The sequence below is a fragment of the Rhipicephalus sanguineus genome, chromosome 11 (genome assembly GCF_013339695.2).
Source record: "Rhipicephalus sanguineus isolate Rsan-2018 chromosome 11, BIME_Rsan_1.4, whole genome shotgun sequence".
NCBI classification, from domain to species: Eukaryota; Metazoa; Arthropoda; class Arachnida; order Ixodida; family Ixodidae; genus Rhipicephalus; species Rhipicephalus sanguineus.
The window spans coordinates 15,775,262-15,797,488 of NC_051186.1; the positions used below are offsets into that span (position 1 = coordinate 15,775,262).

Below are 22,227 nucleotides of genomic sequence, written 5' to 3' on the forward strand. Positions count from 1 at the left end.
GACCATAGACAACGCGAAGCGCTACTGTCACGGAAATTGATTGTCTCAGAGTACAGCCCCTGGGTTTGTTTATTTCACTGTGCTCCAGCGTGGACGCCCAACGCTACCTCGTGGCACCTAAAGCTAACCAAATGTTGACGGACAAGAAAAATATACGAACCTTAGCCATATGGGGCATCGCTTCAAAATTGCTGATGTCAGCCAATAATGAGCAGCACGCACGTGAGATAAGCGAAGCCTTCCACGTTCAACAGCATGCTGTTTATGGTGTAAGGGTGCTTGCCATTCCTCTTCACAACAGTGAAATGAAATAGCTCTTGAAAAATAATGTTACAGCATGCTGAGAATGTCTGGAGAGAATTATGAATGTTTTATAGCTTGTCTGTGAAGTATGCGCACGTTAGGCTTTAGCAGCGAAGCTGTACAGCGCAGAGAAACCTCGCTGAGCGATGGCGTCACCACTCATCGCTTCCCGTACAAAAATGTATGTAGACAGTCCATAGAATTTCTAAAAATGGGTTTAGACTATCTATAGACTGTCTGAATATATTTTTGTAAAGGTTAACAGCGCGTTGAAGGAAGGAAAGTAGGGGGAGAGGAGAAAGGAAGCGGAGAGGAGGAGAAGCAACAGATAAAACAAAATAATTTTTTTTTGGCGAGGCGGGATTCAAATTCGGGCATCCACGGTCCGCAGGCGAGCGTCGTAACCTCTCGGCTAACAGGGCACGCTAGCAGAACACGCCTTTGAAAACCATGTGATTGTGTTGCTATGGGCAAGACAACAAGAAAAAGATAGTGAGAAACAGAAAGAGAAACACACACACAGAGCATGAAACACACAGAGAGAGAGAGAGACAGAAAGAAAAAAAAGAGAGAGAGGAAGAAAGAGAGAACTAAATAAAGATAGATAGTCTCAACTTACTTTCTCAGTCTTAAACTGCCCCTCTCTATGTTCACGCGTGTATATCTAGGCTTAGCTGGCTCTCTGTAAGCTAGGCTTGGCTGGTATGGTGAGGAAGGGCACCGAGCTCCGCTGTTGCTTCATTTTTAGCACCACCAGTACGAAGCTGCCCTAATTAATTCGTTTTACCGTATGCACAGGTGCCTGGTTCATATATTGCAGTCTATTTGTAACAAACTCGTTCTTAGTCAGGGCCGTGTCCGCTGTCCTCACTTCGCCCTGTCGAAAGCGCAGTTTAACCTCTCCCATGTTACACCAACCAACCCAGTCAAGCACACTTGCTACCCGAGAACCGCTGACTGATCGAAGCTGTAATTTCGCTTCCCAGGTCATCGACAATATGCTGCGCTTCCGCAAGGCGCTGAACAATGTCGCCACGCTTTTTTTGATGCAATTGACGGTGTTATCATAGCAAGTTAGCCGTGCTAAAGAAAGCAACACCATGCTATGCCCTGTACGAATAGCTCTGTTTAACGGATAAAATAGAGCACAGCCACGCAAAGAAGCAAAAGCAGCGAATTGCAAGGTGCAGTCCATTGTTAGCCGAGAACAACAGAGGCAACGGACAAGTGCGAGCCGACAACGACTTCTTTAAGCGGGCGCATTCCGAGAGCTCGCGCCAGGCAAACAAGACGATGATCGGCATCCGCAACGTAGCGCTCATTTTCTGCTTAGCTGCGGTGACCAATGCTAATTGGGAAAGGGTGAGGCGTTCGACGCACCAAATTGTTGGAGGATGGAGGGAGCACAAGTACCCGTCGGAGTCGCCACAATTTATCAAGCTTGCATATCAAGCCTTCGCTACGGCGCTAGGCGAACCTTTCTTGCACGGAATTAACTTAAGAGTTTCGAAGGCAGCGACACAGGTAACATTCGTGCATATTCTATCTATCTATCTATCTATCTATCTATCTATCTATCTATCTATCTATCTATCTATCTATCTATCTATCTATCTATCTATCTATCTATCTATCTATCTATCTATCTATCTATCTATCTATCTATCTATCTATCTATCTATCTATCTATCTATCTGTCTATCTATCTATCTATCTATCTATCTATCTATCTATCTATCTATCTATCTATCTATCTATCTATCTATCTAACCGCCAAAGTCTTCGGTCTTGCTGTGGTCGTTTCGTCAAGTTCTGATATACCGGAATTAATATGGCATTATATCCGAGTGTAAATACTGCGAATAGAAATCATTCCACGAATGGCGACCACGTACTTCGTGGCATAAATAGTAAGATGCTATCGTGAAGCCATCGTCAGTGTTTCATTACCTTGCTATATATAGAACCCACATCCACAGGCAGTGAAAAAGAGGTACCGGTGAAACCTAACGAATGCAAGTTATTTTGCTATTGTTTTGACGTATACGCGCTGTGTCAGCATAGTTTTCTCTTTAATACCGAGTTTGTCGCTTAAACAATAAGTCACGACCGCACAATTGCCGGTACTATAGTGTTCTCATCAGTTATCGTTTTGAGAAGCTGCTCATCTTCGTAGCTTTTTGCTCGCGTTTGGTTGGTGCATGTGAATTAGCGACAAGTTATGACATGAATAACATGAATGTCATGTCACCCCTATCATTGCATAATGTAGACTAATAGCTAGACCTATAGCATCGTACATACGTCGTGAACCCATCGTGAGAGTTTGCATAACATTTTATATACCAAAATTTAAAAGCCGCATAAAAAACATGGGGTTATTTAAAGTATTATCAAGTCATTGCTTCTCAGGCATGAAATCAATGATATAGGTCACAAGATGTAATTGTATCCATTTCTTTAACTTGGATCTCTTAATATACATGGAATAACGAAAGTGACATGAAATACGCGCCATATCATGTACCGCAATTGCTGGTGTAAAAGCAAACACTGCTTCACCAACTGTCTTCTAGTGTTGTCTAATGATGCTTCGCGTTAACTAGTTTTTGACTAGCACTCACTAATATTGACTAAGGGCTGGCTAGTGTTTGCTGATTTTCTCTGGGGCTTGGAGACGATTGGATGGTGTTGGCTTGTGTGTGCTGATTTTGTCTACTGGGGGCTAATATTCGCCTGCAATGAATAATGTTAAATAACTGATGGCTAGTGGGGGCGAGTGCTTGCTAATTTTGAATAGGGTTGCCTTAGCGCTCACTGTTGTTAGTTAATCTGTGGCAAGTTTTGGCTGACGTGGGTTAGCGCTCGCTAATGGTGGTTAGCGTGGTTAGCTGTCATCTAGTGGTGGGTGATATTGGCTAACTCTCCGATACAGTTAGCATGGCGAAACCAACGATACATGAAAAACACAGAGGAACAAGCCCGGAGAGAGCCCCGCGCGATGCTCGCCGGCCGCGCCGAACTCGTCCTCACCGAGAATTGTTTCGACTGTTCACGACAGGTGTCGCACCTTTCTTTGCATTGCCGTGCTAGATAGTTTCCAGCTGCAGCCGCTGCGCCACGTTCAAGCCGGTTGCACCGTAGGCATGGGAGACTTGTGATGAAGTGTACATCCGCAACTGCCGCCCGTTTGAGCGCTTAGAACCTAGGGGAAGAACAAAAGAGGAGGAGGAGGAGGAAAGAGGGATAGGAAGCTCAACGAGATGCGCGTCTGGTTTGCTATCCTACGCTGGAGGAAGGGAATTAAGATATAACAAGATATGGAAATAGAAGGAAGTGAGCGTACAAAAATTTCGCGTGAGCTTTAAACAACACTGCTGCGTTCCATAGTACTGGACGCAGGATCTCAGGCGTATCACGTTCACTGTAGATAATCAATTCGTGGGACCTACTGAAGGCTTGCAAGTACTGGACATAGAACATCCAGTACCTGCTGTACGGACTGACCGTATGGTGATTTGAGCTTGCTGACGAACACGAGAAGCCTGTCTAACAGTGACTAAAGCACTACGGTGATTGATTGGTTTGTCTTCTTCTGACAACTTGTCAGTCGGAGATTCAGTGTTCACTGTTGCAGATGTGCGCTGTGAATCTGCATGTCGCCGCGACTTCGGCAACGTAGGCCACGCTGCATTAGTTCTGGCCATGCCTACCTTGGTGTTCTGGTTGGTACCGGCCGTCACCGACCCGTGTAACAGCGGCTTCGGCAATGTAGGCCAAGTGGAATCCACAGCAACCGTGCTTTTTAATGAATTTCGTTTCGTACCGGTCGCGAAGGGTCTAAGTGGCAAGAGAGGTGGTAAAGCAGGCGTCCAAAAGGCGCTGCAGATGCGGAGGATTTGGTTTTCTTTTGATGAATTTTGGCGCCGATGGTGCCGCTTCCTCGCGGTTTCGGCAGCCTCATAAGGATTTTGTGATTCCTCGCCATTTGTTTCAATACAGCAATACAGCAACTTCCCTTTTCATTTTTGGGCATTCTTTTAATGACGCTTCGTGGGGTCCATTGCAATTGGAACACTTGAGAACATTGCTTTTACAGTTGTAGACGGGATGAATTTCAGCGCAGAAAGAACATACTCGCTTATTTCCTCATACGCTTCTCACGTGACCTAGTTTCACAAAGTTGTGACATTACAGTGGCTTCGGCACAATAGGTCTTAGAGGGTGTCAGAAGTGACCCACACTTACATACGAAGATAAAGAGTTGGCTTCAGAGACAGTACGAAAATTCCACAACAATGAGGTGGTGCCCAGCGCATTTCCGGGCTACTCCTCGTATGTGAAGCCTGCGCTTGAAAAGGTACGCTGTGAGTTAAGTATACAAAAGCGCTGTTCAGCTTGAATGCGGCCATAAAAAGGCTAACAAAAAACAAGGCTGCTCCCTCCGTCCCAGGAATCGTTATAACACGAAAGTACGTGTCTTCACAGTAGTGCTTATTGCGTAGTAATACATGAGAGCTTTTACAATGTCTATTGGTGTTTGGCAGCTATCGCACCGTTTGACGTGGATGTACCTATGTTTACGCCTAGTGGCACATCTCCATCGCGACGACTAACGCCCACGATCACGATTTAACCGTTCTGGTAGCTGGGAAGCGAGCATTGCGCCATAATTCTTCCTTTTGCCAATGGGCGAAGTACGCACTACGCGTCCGTAAAGCAACACGCGCACCAGCGCAGATGCACGCTTGGTTGATGCTTTTGCTGATAACCATGATTAATCATGCCCATGCGCTTTGTATTTGGTGGGCCCAACCGCTTGTTCAGCAATTCAAATGGCTTGACTCCTGTTGTGAATAGACGCTTCTACCACGCAACATTACATGCGTTAAGGATACTCGTCGGACTGCATGACATTCGTATAGAGTCTTTCCCGAAACAGTTTAAAGGGCCCCTCACCAGCCTCTGAAAATACAAAAAAACGAACGTAATATTCTCTCCTGGCGTTTCTCGTCTTTCTGGCGTACTTCGTGACGCAGAACAGTGATTTCAGTGACGTCTATATAGTACATACTCTCGATTGGGGCCTATACGCGAGATATCATATGTGAATCGTCTCCCGCACTACTTTGCCCTGCAGCCGCCCTTCCGTTCTTCCTTGCCTCGCATGACTATCGTGCGCGATCAACTGATTTCACTTCATTTTCTGTGTTTGCGACTGCGCAAACGGAAATAACAGAGTGTAGCTGACAAGCGCGAAATTTTGATAGGGTTAAATCTTAGCGCCGACATGCTACACCTGTTTTTAAGAAATAAGTGGCGAGAGGGAGATATGACCTGTAGGAAGGGTAGCGAAGGCGAGGAGGAAACCACTCGCTCGTCTTTGAACGCGGGGTGGTGAGGGGCCCTTTAAAGCACTGTCTTGGCTCTGTCGTAGAACACCTCATTGTCATGCAGAAGTCGTGGGTTTGATTCGCACTCGAAGCGAATAGTTTTCTATTTATTTGCGCCTATTTCGAATTTTCGCTCACAGAAAACACTGCTTTTTCGCTCAAGACCTCCGACACTGACATCGACGCCAACAATGGACTCTTTGCGAAACGAGCTCTTTAACGCGGTCTCGTCCATTATTAGATGTGAAGCATCTTATAGCGGAGTTCAATCCGGTGGTGGTGGTGGTGTACGGCGTGACCACCCTTACAGCGCATGCGCAAACCTTCTCCACTCCCTCTCTCCCCTTTCCCTCTCCACATCACCTCTCCCCTTCCCTTTCCCCCTCTCATTTCCCTTTCCCATCCCCTCTCCACTTCCCCTCTCCACTCCTCCTCTCCCCTCCCCCCTCCCATCTCTCCCCCTCTCCACATCACCTCTCCCCTACCCTCCCCTTCCCCTCGCCTTTCCCTCCCCCTCTCCACTTCCCCTCTCCCTTTTCACCCTCACCACTCCACCTCTGAAACGCGTGCTCTACATGCCGAAACACTGTTTCGCATCGCCTCATGGTCCCCTTTAGCGGGAGATGGTGTGATTATTCTTCAAGAACTTTGAATGAGCGTACAAAAAGCATTTTTTGTTCGCGAAAAAGAGTCACACGGTCCCTTCTACAATTGCTTAACCTGAATCGAAGGCCAAAGTTATCTTCTTTTTCTTTTTAGTCGATAATATTACCCCCCCCCCCCCCCCTGAATGCTTTCCGCAACCAAAGTGGGTTTGCACTGCCTGCGGGATTGGCCCACCTTTGGCCAAGCGACAATGTCATGTGAACACGTCATTATGCGACGTCACGTTATATGCTGTCATTGTGACGTGACGATGGCATCACAATATTTACCGGACTGTGATGCTTGATGACGTGGTCGGGTGACGTCCTAGCGTGATGATATTTTATTTTATTTTTTGCATCGCTCGTATTGACGCCGACAGTCACTATTCGTGTTCGATGAGGCATCTAAGGCTTTCGCCTTAATAAAAGTGTTAGCGAATCACTGGCTAGGAAAGTTCTCATCAAAAGTGCGCTTGTGTCCATGAATGTGGACGCTCCTGCACTTTTAGAACTGTAAGTTTAGGAGTGCACTTTACATAGGAAGTACGATTGTGACCAACGTATTCAGACAAAAGCTATTAACTGGGCTGAAAAGGTCGTGGCGAGCTACTTGCCACCACCATTCGAACCGCCGGCAAGCTATATTCAATGACCTCGCTTTGCCGTCAATAAAGTTGTTTCTCTTTCTATATAGGAAGTAAGGTGCGGGCCGTCATTCGCATTTTGCCTGACAGAAACATGATGAACATACTGTGTCATTATATTTCATAGTCTACGAATCTTCCTAAATTTCGTAGGAAAGATTTATATAACCAGCAGAAAGATCTAAGCAGTAGGGTCTCTTGAGATTTGTTGTATCGGAGTAGTATGACTTCTTTCGTTTCTGCACAGCAATATTTTAGTTGCATCTCTGTGACAAGCAGCTGTGTTTCGCAAAACAAACGAACATTTATTAAAGCTAATAAAACATAGGCTTATCACTGTTGTTGGAAGAAGCCGCAGTGTCGGCGAACAAAAACCGGGTGAAGGAGCACATGGTTTTCGTATTGCTATCGTTTTACCTAGCCGGGCTGAATTAACCGAAAGATTTTTCATTCATATGATTTATGGTATTCAGGTGTGACTTGATTTACACCGTTCAGGCGCCATACAACGTGAAGCTTCACTGCACCATTACGCGCTTACATCTGCTTGTTGTCTCTGCTAGGTTGTGGCTGGCCTAAACCACAAGCTCGAAGTAGAACAAGCTCAGGTGAGCTGCGGATTTCACCGTCCGGTAAGTTTTGCCCAAGTATGCCGGCCTTTTCTACACACGTCCCGTCCAGCATATCAGATGGTATGCTAATACACGCGACTGAACAATTGGCAGTGTTGAAATCGTAAACAAAGGAAGGCTGATGTGGTCGCTGAGCTATGTTATAGAAAATTCCGAACAAACGGCGCAGATTGGAAGAACAATTACGAAAGAGCCAATCATCCTGAATGAACGATGACGTGTTTCTGAAAAGCGATGAGCCGGTAGCGTGTATGAAGAGTTGACGCCCGATGCAACATTTCTCGCTTGTTTACAGAGTGCGCCCATTAAGCTCCCGTTCGGGCTGTTGCGCGGCGTTGTTGTCGCTTCCTAGTCAAGCAAACGATCTAATAAGCGTAAAAGAGGACGAGAGAGAGAGCTAATGTGGAACGCACTGGAGAAAGAATGACATCGATACAGAACAAATTTTGAGGAGAAAAGTGGAGGAAATTGCAGTGCAATAATAAAGAGCAAAGCGGAAGAGGTAAGTAGCGACCGAGGCAACACAGCGCAGCATGAACTCACCTCTGCTTACCGTGGATGCGAGATAGCGTCACGATAGCGCGTCGCCCCTTTTCATTTCTTTCACGAACCACTCTCTCTCTCTTTCGCCGCCGGCGCCACTGAAAACCTCAGCGACGCCGACGCCAAAATTGCTACAGCCGCCGAAGCAGGATGTCAGAGCCGCCGCTGATATTCTGATGTGTCTTGAATTCTTAGCCTAATGTTGTGTAACATGAGAAAACTAGTAAAGCGATGCCTTATTACATGTTTAAAGCGAAACCTTTTTAAGCGCACGAAAAACGAGGACAGAAAAACTAAGAATTTGACAGGAAGCGCTTAACTCAAAACTAATTTTTATTGAACAGATTAACATTTGAAAGCACTACAGAACCACATGGGTAGTCGAACAAATTCTTAGTTATTCTGCCCTCGTTTTTTGTGCGCTGAAAAAGCTTTCGCGTTAATCATGAATGTTCACCAACTAGCCCATCTTTCCGTCTTGATGCCTAATTAATTTGCTGGGTGTGTTCAGATAAGAACGTCGGTGCATGTCCGTCGACCCCCTGTAATTTCGCCGAAAAAAATATATTTCGTTGTCCGCCTCCCCAAGACCACAAAACCACTTTTAGTCTCGCGAAAAAAAATTTCACCTTAGTTAAAAAAATTTAGAAGTCTCCACTGGGCCGCAACCGCCTTTTTCGAATTTCGCGGAAATGGGATTTCGATGAGATGCCACAAAAAAACTATTGCAGCTGTAGGTCTGACAGATTTTCTCTACATACTACGGATCGTTTAAGTTGACGAAACATTATTACTTTGAAGTTTTGATGCTGTTCTTTTAAGAAACATATTCGCAAAATCGGCACAATGTTCAATAATGCTCAAATTTAAGATTTTTTTTCTCCGCGCGTATAAACGCCAGACTTCCCAAAATTTTTGAGAACATTGCCATATGTAAGCTCAATGAACGGGCCGAACGAAATCGCTGAGAGTGACTTGGAACGTTAACCAGAAATGTTCAACTGAGGGCAAGTCTCTAAAAATGCAATATTTCGAAGGTCATTTAAAAAAAAAAACACCATCTTCGATTTTCTTTAAACTCTTCATAACTAAAGCCAAGCACGTGTTCTAACTTAATCTGTAAAAACATGTTGCATTATTTTTGTGAGGTAGGAGTTATGAAGCACGAAAAGTGGCCAAATTGACGTAAACTGAGTAAGCACAACAATGAGCGAGCATGGAGCAATAATTTCCATTATCATTATTTTTATGTCGTGAATGTGTTCTGTGGATTGACGGATTGACAGAAAAAAAGAGGAACAGTTGGTTCTGAAGAGCAAATTATTACTACATTTTACGCAAATAAAAAAAAACTTCTACATGGGTCCCAGCCACTGAGCATGCCGCGATGCTGAGTCACACGCTTCGCAGGAATCGCTTTCAAAATCTTCCGCGCATGCGAGCCTGCGTACGGCTCACGAAGGAGGTGGCTGGAGAGGATCCACGGCTGGATGTTTATCGCATCCCATGGGACGTCGGTAACGTGATAACGCAGACGGTGCGTGGCGGCACAAGCGGCGCTTCTGGAGCTCGACCGCGCTCGCGCGCTCCCTAACAAAAAAGAAAAAAGAAAGAACATAAAACACATAAACTCTTCATAACTAAAGCCAAGCACGTGTTCTAACTTAATCTATAAAAAACATGTTGCATTATTTTTGTGAGGTAGGAGTTATGAAGCACGAAAAGTGGCCAAATTGACGTAAACAAAGTAACCACAAGATAAGCGAGCATGGAGCAATAGTTTCCGTTATCATTATTTTTAGGTCCTCAATGTGTTCTGTTGTGCTCGGAGGACAAAAGCTTGACAGAGGAAACCAATGAGTTGCCTTAAAGTGCAAATTTGGGAGACGTTCAGTCATATCACTGGCAAAAAACCCAAGTCTCCATCTTCACATGCGTCGTCACGACTAGAAAAGGAACCCGCAGCTCTTATAAGCGATGACACTAGCCACGACTCCGCCCACGCATGCTACGCTTCGAAAAGGTGCACGTGTGGCTCGAGGGTGTTGCTCCTTTATATGGACATGTTACATACGTGAGTGATGGTGCCCCGAGCCATTTCAAGAACAGGTACCAGCTTCACGAACTTAGAGCTACCAAATACGCCTCGGTGCAGTGGCTATTTTCCGCAGCGGGGCACGGCAAGAATGCTTGCGATGGAATTGGGGGCGTCGTCAAGCATCACGCAGCCTTACACAACCTCCGCAGCTCCGCCCCATCGGTTATTAAGTTCGCGAAAGACATGGTGGATGTAACACAAAGCTACAGAATGTGACGCTGATTCACCTTCCAAGTGCTGACTTGAAAGCCTTCAGGGAAATGAAAACAAAGACGTGGCAGTGCATCCGTCCAGTGCATGGCATTCAGTCGGGGCACATGTGGCAGTGGACGCGCGTCAGCCAAGAGCGCAACGAATTGCTTGTTGCAAGAACAGCCGAATGTCCAAAGAAGAAAGTGCCGGATTAGGCGCTGCTTTTCAGCGCATGAAACAAGAATAACTCCACAGCGTAGCTTCTTCAGCTAAAAATGATTCTCTACAAAATGAAAAACGTTCATTACGAAATCAGGTTAATTTTATTGAGTGACAACCATGCCTCGTGTAAAGAAGCAGGAAGCATCGTTCCGAAGAACGCAGTGATACAGGCGTAACAAAGAAAACATGACACTGAACGTCACCAACAATTTTGCACCTGCTAAGTGTAAAAAGTGTTGTGAACTCTTGTGGGTGGTACTCGCATGACCGCGGCTTTCCACGACGGTCACCCTGGGTGCCACTAACACTTAGCGCAAGGCGCCCCCCTTGCCGCATGTAATCAAGATCACAAGGTTGCTTCACCAGGAGCAAAAAACACAACTGCTTCAGGGACGTGAGTGACTGTCTAACTTATCTGACTATGACTTGTGACTCTGACGCCCTGTGTATACATCATGGGTAATGTTCCTTCCAAGAGCACGACTCGACTACATTTCTAGAAATCTCGCGGTTAGTCCTTACGTATGGACCAAAACTTCGACGCGTGCACGCACGCACATGAACAAATTTGCACGTTAAGGCAACTTATTGGTTTTCTCTGTCAAGCTCTTGTCCCTCGAGCAACACAGAACGCATTGGGGACCTGAAAATAATGATAACGGAAACTATTGCTCCATGCTCGCTTATCTTGTGGTTACTCTGTTTACGTCAATTTGGCCTCTTTTCGTGCTTCATAACTCCTACCTCACAAAAATAATGCAACATGTTTTTACAGATTAAGTTAGAACACGTAATTGGCTTTAGTTATGAAGAGTTTATGTGTTTTATGTTCTTTTTTTCTTTTTTGCTAGGGAGCGCGCGAGCACGGTCGCGTCCAGAAGCGCCGCTAGTGCCGCCACGCACCGTCTGCGTTATCACATTACCGACGTGCCATGGGATGCGATAAACATCCAGCCGTGGATCCTCTCCAGCCACCTCCTTCGTGAGCCGTACGCAGGCTCGCATGCGCGAAAGATTTTGAAAGCGATTCCTGTGAAGCGTGTGACTCAGCATCGCGGCATGCTCAGTGCCTGGGACCCATGTAGAAGTTTTTTTCTTGATTTGCGTAAAATGTAGTAATAATTTGCTCTTCAGAACCAACTGTTCCTCTTTTTTTCTGTCAATCCGTCAATCCACAGAACACATTCACGACATAAAAATAATGATAATGGAAATTATTGCTCCATGCTCGCTCACTGTTGTGCTTACTCAGTTTACGTCAATTTGGCCACTTTTCGTGCTTCATAACTCCTACCTCACAAAAATAATGCAACATGTTTTTACAGATTAAGTTAGAACACGTGCTTGGCTTTAGTTATGAAGAGTTTAACGAAAATCGAAGATGGTGTTTTTTTTTAAATGACCTTCGAAATATTGCATTTTTAGAGACTTGTCCTCAGTTGAACATTTCTGGTTAACGTTCCAAGTCACTCTCAGCGATTTCGTTCGGCCCATTTATTGAGCTTACATATGGCAATGTTCTCAAAATTTTTGGGAAGTCTGGCGTTTATACGCGCGGAGAAAAAAAATCCTAAATTTGAGCATTATTGAACATTGTGCCGATTTTGCGAATATTTTTCTTAAAAGAACAGCATCAAAACTTCAAAGTAATAATGTTTCGTCAACTTAAACTATCCGTAGTATGTAGAGAAAATTTGTCAGACCTAGAGCTGCAATAGTTTTTTTGTGGCATCTCATCGAAATCCCATTTCCGCGAAATTCGAAAAAGGCGGTTGCGGCTCAGTGGAGACTTCTAAATTTTTTTAAGGAAGGCGAAATCTTTTTTCGCGAGAGTAAAAGTGGTTTTGTGGTCTTTGGGACGCGGGCAACGAAATATATTTTTTTTCGGCGAAATTACAGGGGGTCGACGGACATGCACCGACGTTCTTATCTGAACACACCCTGCTGCTGTTGTCAAAGTCTGGAACGGAGCCTGGAATTATACTGAGGCCTTTAAATCTATCACTTTTTCTTCTTTCTCGTATAAAGGTATTTGGTTGCACTTTTTTGTAATGTCGGCTGTACTGGTAAGCGAGGCTACATATGCCTTTCTTTCTCCACTTCTCGCTACCTGTATGGTTTGTCGCGTAGTATCAGCTCGTATTATTTTACCACTTATAGGCTGGGGAAAACAGCGGGGTGCTCTCTGCTACTCTATTTTGATATGGCAGTGGTGCGGTAACCATCAACATTAACGCGATAGCGCTGAAGAGCTCGTTAAGCAGAAGTTCAGGTGTCGGCGGCGGTGTGGGAATTCGTTAGTTGGGAGAGAAAAACCTGCGTTGTCCTTGAGCAATTTCGAGATAGATTGAAATAAAGAAATAATACGAGTTGGAATCGAACCCAGGACTTCTACGCGGACAGCAGGTGTAATACCATAGAATCACGCCCGTGCTCGAAATTGCCTAAAAAACGCTATATCAATGTTATACAGTGCGAGGAGTGTTATTAACACATGTAATGGCGCGTGGCAGAAGCGTAGGATCACACCAGGAGTCAAAACATGTGAATTGCGCAACGAGTGGTTGTTTTTAAAGACCCACCACTTACAAAGCACATGAGCATATTTAATTATCATTATCAGCAACATCATCAACAACTTCTGCTGCGGCGCAGGTGAGCGTGTTGCCTTACGGACCCGTTGTGGACACCTCGTGAACTCGCAAAAGGAAGAATTATGTCGTAGTGGGCACTTAGGAATTGTACTTGCAGTAGGCATTCTAGGATAGTTTGAAAGGGCCAATTTACAGGCGCACAGACCTTCCTTTCGTTTCTGCCAGTGTTGTGCAATGGACGCCTCTATTCCATTCCAATTCCATTCCAGGGAATTAGAACTTGCCGCAATTCCATTCCTTTGAGTTCCTCGGAATGAAAAAACTTAGCCCATTCCCATTCCGGGAATGGCCGGGTATTTCAATTCCATTCCTGTAATTCCTCGACGTCGGAAAGGCACCTTGATAGTTTTATCGAGTTAAGCTCATGTCATCAGATGCATTAACAACTGCAAAAGTACGCAAAACACGTTACCAAGGTCGAAGGATAGCAGCTTGGTGACATATCTCATGCAGTACAACCACCCTACTGATTCCCATAGGGGAAGTTTTCCCGCTACCTACATTATTTGCATGGTCAGCTTGTTTGAACGAATGGTAATGTTTTAATATTGTTTAAGCTTAATTGTGTTAATGCTAAAATGACGACATTGCGCATTTTTATGCTGACAAAAGTAGTGTTCAAGAAGACTAAGTAGTTTTGCCACGCGACTGGAGCGGTCGAAAATACGGAGAAAACCAAGCTTTGGTTAACGGGGAACAATACTTCATAGATCTGCTGGTATTAGTTGGAACAGTGCACCACTCGGGCATCAGAATCAAATACAAGGAAGTGAAGGGTGGGGAGACAGCAGGCGGCTGGGGCGCCGCCGAGGGAACAAAAATCACAAGGCGTAAGGGTGTGTATGCCGCCGTTGTAGTTCCGCACGACGGATACCAATGGCATAAAGCCGCGTTTACGCGAAGAATAGGGACAAACTTCGGAGCAACACAGTCTATATAACGACAGAATTGTAGCAGGCGCATTGCTTATAAATATATCGTGTTTGCAATCAGCCAAGCCATTTTAAAAATACTGCGTTATTCTTGAATTTGAGGCTCTGACTTACTAATGTTTGAAGATTGAAAAAGAGCGCGCAGAAGAAAACGTGCTCTATTTTCGGAAAAAGACGTAATTATATTGCCATTCCATTTCGTGCAAACGGCGCTTAATTTCATTTTCATTCCATTCCTCCAAGTGTTGCACCTATTCCATTCCTGCTCCATTCCGGGGTCACGAAAATGTGGAATGATTCCGGAGTCATTCCAATTCCGGGGTGGCAACTCCGCAACACTTGTTGATGCATGGTACGGGCTTCCGCCGAGAAGCGCAGCCAGGCTAGCAATTGAGAAAGTGATGCGAACACGGTCCGATTGCGCTATCGCGTTTTACTCCTGAAGGCAAAGTTGAAGCGTACTCCAAGTTTTTTGGACGCATATATTTTTGAGCAGCAATTACGCAAATGCTAATTAATGTATTTGGGTAAAGATTGCTGTAGCTAAATAGTATCATACGTTAACGGTTTCCTTATGAAAATTTAACCGTGTTCGGCGAATAGAGTCAGCGTGTTCTTAGCATCCGGTTCTGCAAATCGATATTTTAGCGAAGTCCCCCAGACCTTGTAGGTTTCACGGTGTAGTTACATATTTCAAGCTGTTTTTTCGCTTCTCGCGCTCACTCGTATTACCCTTATTTTCTGCAGCAATTTCACGGAGTATGGCATCATCCAAACAGTCTTGTCTGTTTCACAGGAAAGGTAAGAGATCATTCGTTCATTGAAAGTAGCAAGAAAGAAACACAGCAGTATACTTACGCAGCTCGAACCACCGTTTACCATGGATATCACTATTTTATATTCATGAGAAAGATTTGATTATATATCAAAAAGCCAAGCACTCTGCATCCCAGGAATGTACTACGTAACAACGAGCACCACGCATAGACTGTCCACGGTATTTCTAAAGTATCTGCATGTCCAAATTGAGATTTTTGTTCTTATCGCGTACGCTGACCGGTACCTTGAAACTTTGGTGTATGTACTACTTTCGCAATCGCCAGCGTTTAGCTTTTTCTTGACTCGTTATTGACTCCTGTAGTCTTTGGAAGTCTTAACAAGATAGAGTTAAGGAGACCCTCTTGCCGAAAATCCGGTGCCGACGGAATTCAGCAAGGCAATTAAGTATTCTACCGCAGAGCCACGCCTGTGCTCCAAACCGCCTAGGAGAAAAGTCCCTGTACAAAAGTCATATTGGGGCAACGCAAATTTTGGTTGCAGTGTTGGCCATACGCTTTCATAAGAACGCAACAAACATGACACATGTACACCTATCACTTCGGAAGCTATATTGAAGCGCTGCTCGAATACGCCGACGATGGCTACTTATGTTGTGCACATTGCCACAGCGTAGCATGCACTTTTTTGCGATAAAACTGGCATGTGTGCCCTAGTGGGAGTGCCGACGTCACGTCGGACCGTAAGCTGCCCTGTACACGCCAGTGTAGTCGATGTGTCTGACAAGATTTCGATATGCGCCCCACTGCTCAATTTGCACAAAGACGTCGATCCGCCTGGCAACGATTGGCTCAAAGCGAATAAAACCGCCATTGGCTGTTACTCGCTGACGGCTTCACAAGAAATAAATTGCTACAATGCGCGGGATCTGCCAGAACCTTTCTTAGAGCTAAGGAATAAACAACGCGACTAAAACAAGGACCCCCATACCTAAGACACCAATATCAAGGTACTCTGGTATTGCTTATTTTATTGTCGTTCTTGCCGAGCCTTTTCTACGCTCTGCTCTAAGCATTTCTAAGCCGCCCAACGAAGAAACTGCTTGCCCGTCAGACCGCCTGTGACGAAAACAATTCAGGCGGCTGCATTCACAACGAGCTGAACATATATGAGGTTAATTTTCTACAATATTCAAAATTGCAATATGACGTTGCATTCCGTGAAGGCGGCAGACAGGGGCGTAGCCAGAAATTTTTTTCGGGGGGGGGGGTTCAACCATACTTCATGTATGTTCGTGCGTGCGTTTGTATGTGTGCGTGTATATATACGCAAGCAAAACTGAAAAATGTCGGGGGGGGGGTTGAACCCCCCCAACCCCCCCCTTGGCTACGCCCCTGGCGGCAGACGCGCAAGCAAATGGGTGCTATCCCATCGTCCATTGCCCATAGAATGTAGCCCTAGGCTCACCAGGGTGACTTTGTTCTCCTGAGAATTTACATAGAGAGCACACAGCATGGAACCAGCTTCCACGGGCCAGTTAACTACCGGCGCCGGAATGCCGTATTGTTCGCCACTGTAGACAAGCCGCCGAATTTGCATAAAGGGCATCCGGTGGGGTATGAGCAGCTTCCCAACCGAGTTGAGCTGGAGCAATGACGTAGCTCGGGGCAGATATGCGTGTCCATAGGTAGATGAGAAAGAACGGGATATGACCTTTCCGAGGTGAGCCTTGGCAGGGGCTGCGAATGTTGAACGCTGGTATGTTAGCTTCGGGAAACTCGCTCAAGCACGGGGCGCACGCCTCGTTGGCGTAAACGATGTCTTGCAGAAGCCGCAGAGGCTCGCACACCGAGCAATGAGTCCCTGTCGTTGTAACGCAACACCACAGTGTGTATGCAGGGTTGGTGAGCCCCGTTACCAACAGATAGGAAGAGGGGGTAAAGCCAAGGTAGGCGGAGGCGCTCTGTTGACCTCCACTAGCAGTTGTTACGACGGAACCCATTCGCTTGCGCATCGATCGAGTTTGCGAAATGAAACACCACTGTAACTTACGCTGGAAGCGGCGCTCACTAAGGGGCTGACCCGCTACCCATTGGCCTAAACATTGCGAAAGCAAATGTTAGGGATCATCGTATCAGATCGCTTTGTGTTTGCCTGTGCGACCAGACTCCAAGGTACTTATTTTAATTAGCACGCTCATGTTCTCGCCGCCTACCCAAGCAGTGGCGTAGCCAGGGGGGTGGGGGCACAGCGGGCCCGTGACCCGCCCCCCTGAATTTTTTTCCATGGCATACAGAACTCAAAATGACACTCGATAGCATTTGCCTGCCCAACCCCCACTTCAGATCAAGGAGGTGGCCCCTCCCCCCCCCCCCCTCCCGAAAAAACTTTCTGGCTACGCCCCTGTAATACGTTCTGGCAGGCTAGTTGGTTCATTGCGATGAACTTTCTGTAACTGCGCGAGAAGACGAAGGCACAAGTAAGAAAACATTCAGAACACCACGTGCGCTCGTGGTGTTCTGAATGTTTTCTTACTTGTGTGTGCGCCTTCTTGCGCAGTTACAGAAAGTTTACGCCCCTGTATCCAAGTGTTGTTCTTGGCTCTTACGCGCCTTCTCTCCGACAGCAATCCGTCGCTCCATCCTCTTTTGTCTTCTAAGCTTTGCCTCTAGATGGCATTGCTTTGCGCGGACACACTCCACGACGCCGATTTTGCAGATGGGGCATGCAAACTCGCATGTAATATAGAACAGAACATGCGAAAAAGCACGAATAGGACATCTATTCTTCTAGCAAAAGTAGAAAGTGTTGTTTCATTTCATTTATCGTTGATAGATATTGAAGAGCCTTCGCGCTACATTTCATTTATAACAGCTCTAAAGTTGACGCAAAGAGGTTACAATGCCCCAACTTTTACATGTATATTACGATGGCTCTCTACTCGCTGTGCTAAAAATACCTCATTGTATAATTGTTCATATTGCGTTTATTGTTGTTTTTGCTAATGGGTGCACATGTATTTGTTTAGATGGTATACTTTTAGACATTGCGCTATGTAAGCTAAAGCCTGTTCTGTTTCCCTCTTTCTTCATGTTTCCACAGGTTGTTCGTGTGTGCAACATTGAATTATACATACCGATTAAGACATCAGTACCAAATATTACATCTTTTGAATGCAAGGAACCATCCTTTGATGAATAAATGCACTTTGAGTTAAGCGACTCCCCATCGCAGAAAGCTGCGGTGCTGCGCAATATGAACATGCCTTGCGTACTCTTTCTATCTTCACTTACATCAGTGAGATTCAAGAGGAAGAACTAGCCCCTGGGAAGATAGATATAGCGCCCATGTTTTGGTAAGAATATTTGTGAAACAATGCCGTAGTGAAGCATCAAGAGTAGTAGAGCTGACGTTGATTCCTGTTGCACGATTTTATTACCAGTTACACTTATCTAATTTTTACATGATATGGCGTGCACACAAACACGGACATAACAAGAAAGACGCAAACAACGCTGGCGCTGACTATGATTTACTGGAAAGAAAAGCTTGCATAAAAATCACATCTGTCACATGGTCTCGCTACTCTCGCCCTCTCTGACAGGGCACACCTGTCAAAATCAACAAGTACTAACTAGCCCAATTAGCCACGCTGTTACACTGATCTCCAATTAAAGCCACGCTTCTACTACAGTGTAGTTATCGTGCTTCTGCAAGGCAGGCACTCCTTCGCATGCAGAACCTAAATAAGAGCATGAACGCCTGTTGATTAGTATTGTGAACTGAAGCAGTGACAATGAAATGACCGTGGATCATGCAGACATAGTATCACAATGACGGGGTATTGCTGACACCTGTTTGAAGTGAAATAATATGAATGATGTGATACCAATATACGGATACGGATATTGATAAGATAACGAATTTAGGAGAATGGCATGGAGAGGTTGTAATCGCAACAAATCCACGACCACAGCCATACGACAGCAAAGCGATGACTGAGAAGCAATTACTTGGAGTTTATGAAGAGGATACGGTGATAATTGGATGGCCACGGCCATCCATTTGATGCAGGCAACGCGGTGAGAGCCTGCCGAGAAAGATGGTTATCTTCAGTCAATTGGTGTCTAAGCAAAGATTAATATAGTATGGTAAGCGCCTTAAGTGTTTTGTGGAAACCCGGGTGCATCATCCAACCCCGTGGACCTTGTCAGTGCTTTTGAGAATGAGGGTTAAGAGCTGCCTTGGAATCCGAAAATATATATCTCTGCACAATATGTATGTTGAGCCAGAGAATGCAGCGCTGGTTTGCCGGTTACAGCTATTGTATACGGGCTTGACAATGAACAATATTGGGCGAACGACGTCAAACAGGGTGCAGGCTGTGTTGTGTCTCGCAAGAGCCTTCCCTGGCATTGAAGCTTGACGCCAATGGAGAGTCTGGAGCCACGAGATTACAGTCACCGAGTTCGCTACAGACGAGTACTCTCGCCATATCATGCTTGCTGTCGGGGACAATGGATAATAAAGTCGGATGCCGACCTAAGGGTGTATGTGTGTGTCTATGTGGTAGAAAGGAGGCGCACCGTTCTCTATCACAAGCAGTCGTGGAGTTAGTGCCGTCTAGAGGCGTATCGACCGCCAACGCTGTTCTAAGCTACTAATGGCTGGTTGACGTTAGAGACGACAAGCCAACGTCTGTTGACATTTTCGATCAGCTTACAGCGCAAAAAAAGACGAGCACGCAGACCAAGGAAGTGACGACACGAGCGCTGACACGGGCGTAGTCGTTTTTGCGCTGTAAGCTGATCGAAAATGAACTATAACCAACTAGCCCAGCTTTCCCTTCTTGGTCTGTTGACAGTTGTAGGATAATTCCGATATGGTTTATACTATTGGCTAAAGGGAAGTACCTATCAGATTTACACTCCCAGGAAAAACAGCCCCGCAACCACGTTTGCATCAATATTCGCCAGCGTTTTTGGGACAAGCTCTGCCGTCGATTTTATGGTTTATTTACTTGCAGCTGATGCGACGCCATCCGTATTCCATGTTTTACATGTGATGAATTTGCTTTATATCCGCTCTTGAGCATAGTCTTCAACGTAGTTAGTTAGATTTCAACAACATCCCCTTCTAGTATTGTCACGTCGTTGTGTCGGCGAAGCACCCAACACACAAGCTGGCACAGGTGAAAATTTTATATTAGTCGAACGTGCACCTAATAAAAAAAAACTCAAAGTACAAGCAATACTCGTTATACAGTGATACCAGCGGGCACGGACGTCGGGCAAAGAACCAATCTGGACGTCAGTGAAATGCGTCGGTTTTGATAACCTATAGACTTATAGGAACCTTCCAGCGTCATCACTGGTGCATAAACTAAGCTACTTGTGTCCTGCGCGTAATCTTAACAATCTGAAACAATCGCGGAGCTTCCCAAACATTGCGGCACGGCCCCTGCCGGGCGGTGCTAACAGTTTTTGTTGGTGAAACCCGATTACATCAAAATAAAAAAAAAATAAAGGTGCGTGGGAATATTGTATCCATTGTGTGAATATGTGCTTGCTGCATCCCGTCCGTAGAGAATGACTGTAGTGCGAATGAAGGCTTCAGAGAATACCAACAATTAATTTAACACGAATGGACCACTACCGCCGAATGGTCGCGACAGCGACAAGTGCGAATGGCCACGGGACGTGGTAGCAGGATTGTAGAATGCCGGAGCAGGGAGCCTCCACTATCTTGCATACGAAAAAGGCGACGAACTCGCGGTCATCCGGCCAGAACACAACTTCCCCGGGCAGCACGCCGGCTGCCCATTTTAAAATGCCGAAGTGTGCCACGCGCACCGCCACTCCCCAGCATGAGGCACTATCTCAAGATAGATGGTTACGCGTGGTACGCCCAATGGTTTAGTTCCGTCACATTTCTTTTGTCGTCATCGCTGATTGATACTGAGTGTATATGTGCTAGTTTTGCGTCCTCTGTTGCCACCGTTTTATAATCTTGGCCTCACTATCAGTCAGTTAACATCGGTGCATCATTTGGACTGGTCACACGCTGCGCCATCACACGAGCTCTTCCTACAAGCTACGCCACAGATGTCACCAATTTCTTTCTAGACGACGTGATTTTGCAACATGGAGCACCAGGCGAGCTGCTTACGGACCGTGCCCTCACATTCCTCTCGAAGGTCATAGCGAACATCCTACAGTCATGTGAAACGAAGCACAAGCTGACTACGTCGTACCATCGGCAGTCAAATGGCCTCACGGGACGTCTTAACCGAACACTTACAGACGTGCTCGCGATGTCTCTTGAGACCACTTTGACTGGGAACGAGAGTAGCAAGGTGGCCTTGTTGGTAGGTCATTAGGGAAATTGGTTGTAGCGCGAACTCGACGCAAGGTCATAAGGCTGCGCGTGTTGTCTTCTTTATTTTGTCCTTGTGTCGAGTTCGCACTGCAACCAATTCCTATAACTGGGACCTTGCTCTACCGTACGTAACATTTGCCTACACTTCTTCGCGCCATGACAGTGCCGGTTACTCCCCATTTCCCTGTTGTTTGGCCGAGAACCAACACGGCCGCTCGAGATAGTCCTCCCGTATCCCGAAGCACCGACCAGCGAGTATGCCCTTGCGCTATCACCAGGGCTACCCATGCACGGAAAACAACCCGTACTCCCCTTATGACTGTATGACCTCTCAAGAGAACCAACAGCGTTTGCATGATCGACGACACCGAAACGTACACTTTTCGCCTGGTTCTTTTGTTCTGCTTTGGTCCCCGATCCGTCATGTTGGCGTGTCGGAAAACCGGCTCTCTCGGAACACAGGCTCACACTGAGTGATCCGTGCAGTGATTCTCATAACATATGAAATCGCACATGTAGCGTCGTCATCTTCATCCTCTCCACCGGTCATCGATGTCGTGCACGTCGCATGCTTGAAACCTTACCACTCTCTCAGTGGCGTTCACATCTAGGCGCGCCGAGACGGCGCTTCTGCCGCCGGGGATTATGTTACATACATATTAGAGAGTTTGAGAATTGGGGACCCAAGACACTGGGTCATCAAGCTGCGTTGGGTAGGCTGCTCTTGCGTTCGGAGGATCAGCAGAGTTTGAGAATTGGGTCTAACGCAGGCTGCGTTGTGTCAAACGCAAGGGGCGCCACACGTGACGAAG

The 22,227-nt window shown here is 46.0% G+C and overlaps 1 protein-coding gene across 1 annotated transcript; it reads left to right on the forward strand.

Annotated features, from left to right (window-relative positions):
- The first annotated feature begins 1,507 nt into the window (after positions 1-1,507).
- Positions 1,508-18,297, forward strand: LOC119373693 (uncharacterized). The gene is made up of 4 exons (XM_037643756.2): positions 1,508-1,827; positions 7,551-7,619; positions 15,008-15,061; positions 18,140-18,297. The coding sequence occupies exons 1-4, from the start codon at positions 1,597-1,599 to the stop codon at positions 18,236-18,238; spliced, it is 453 nt and encodes a 150-aa protein (XP_037499684.1). The 5' UTR covers positions 1,508-1,596; the 3' UTR covers positions 18,239-18,297.
- Positions 18,298-22,227: the final 3,930 nt, after the last annotated feature.

Excerpts from the sequence above, each read along its gene's own strand:
- LOC119373693 (XM_037643756.2), top strand. The coding sequence starts at position 1,597 with ATGATCGGCATCCGCAACGTAGCGCTCATTTTCTGCTTAGCTGCGGTG. Across the intron at positions 1,828-7,550 it reads TTTCGAAGGCAGCGACACAG|GTTGTGGCTGGCCTAAACCA; the intron begins GTAACATTCGTG and ends TGTCTCTGCTAG. Across the intron at positions 7,620-15,007 it reads GCTGCGGATTTCACCGTCCG|CAATTTCACGGAGTATGGCA; the intron begins GTAAGTTTTGCC and ends TATTTTCTGCAG.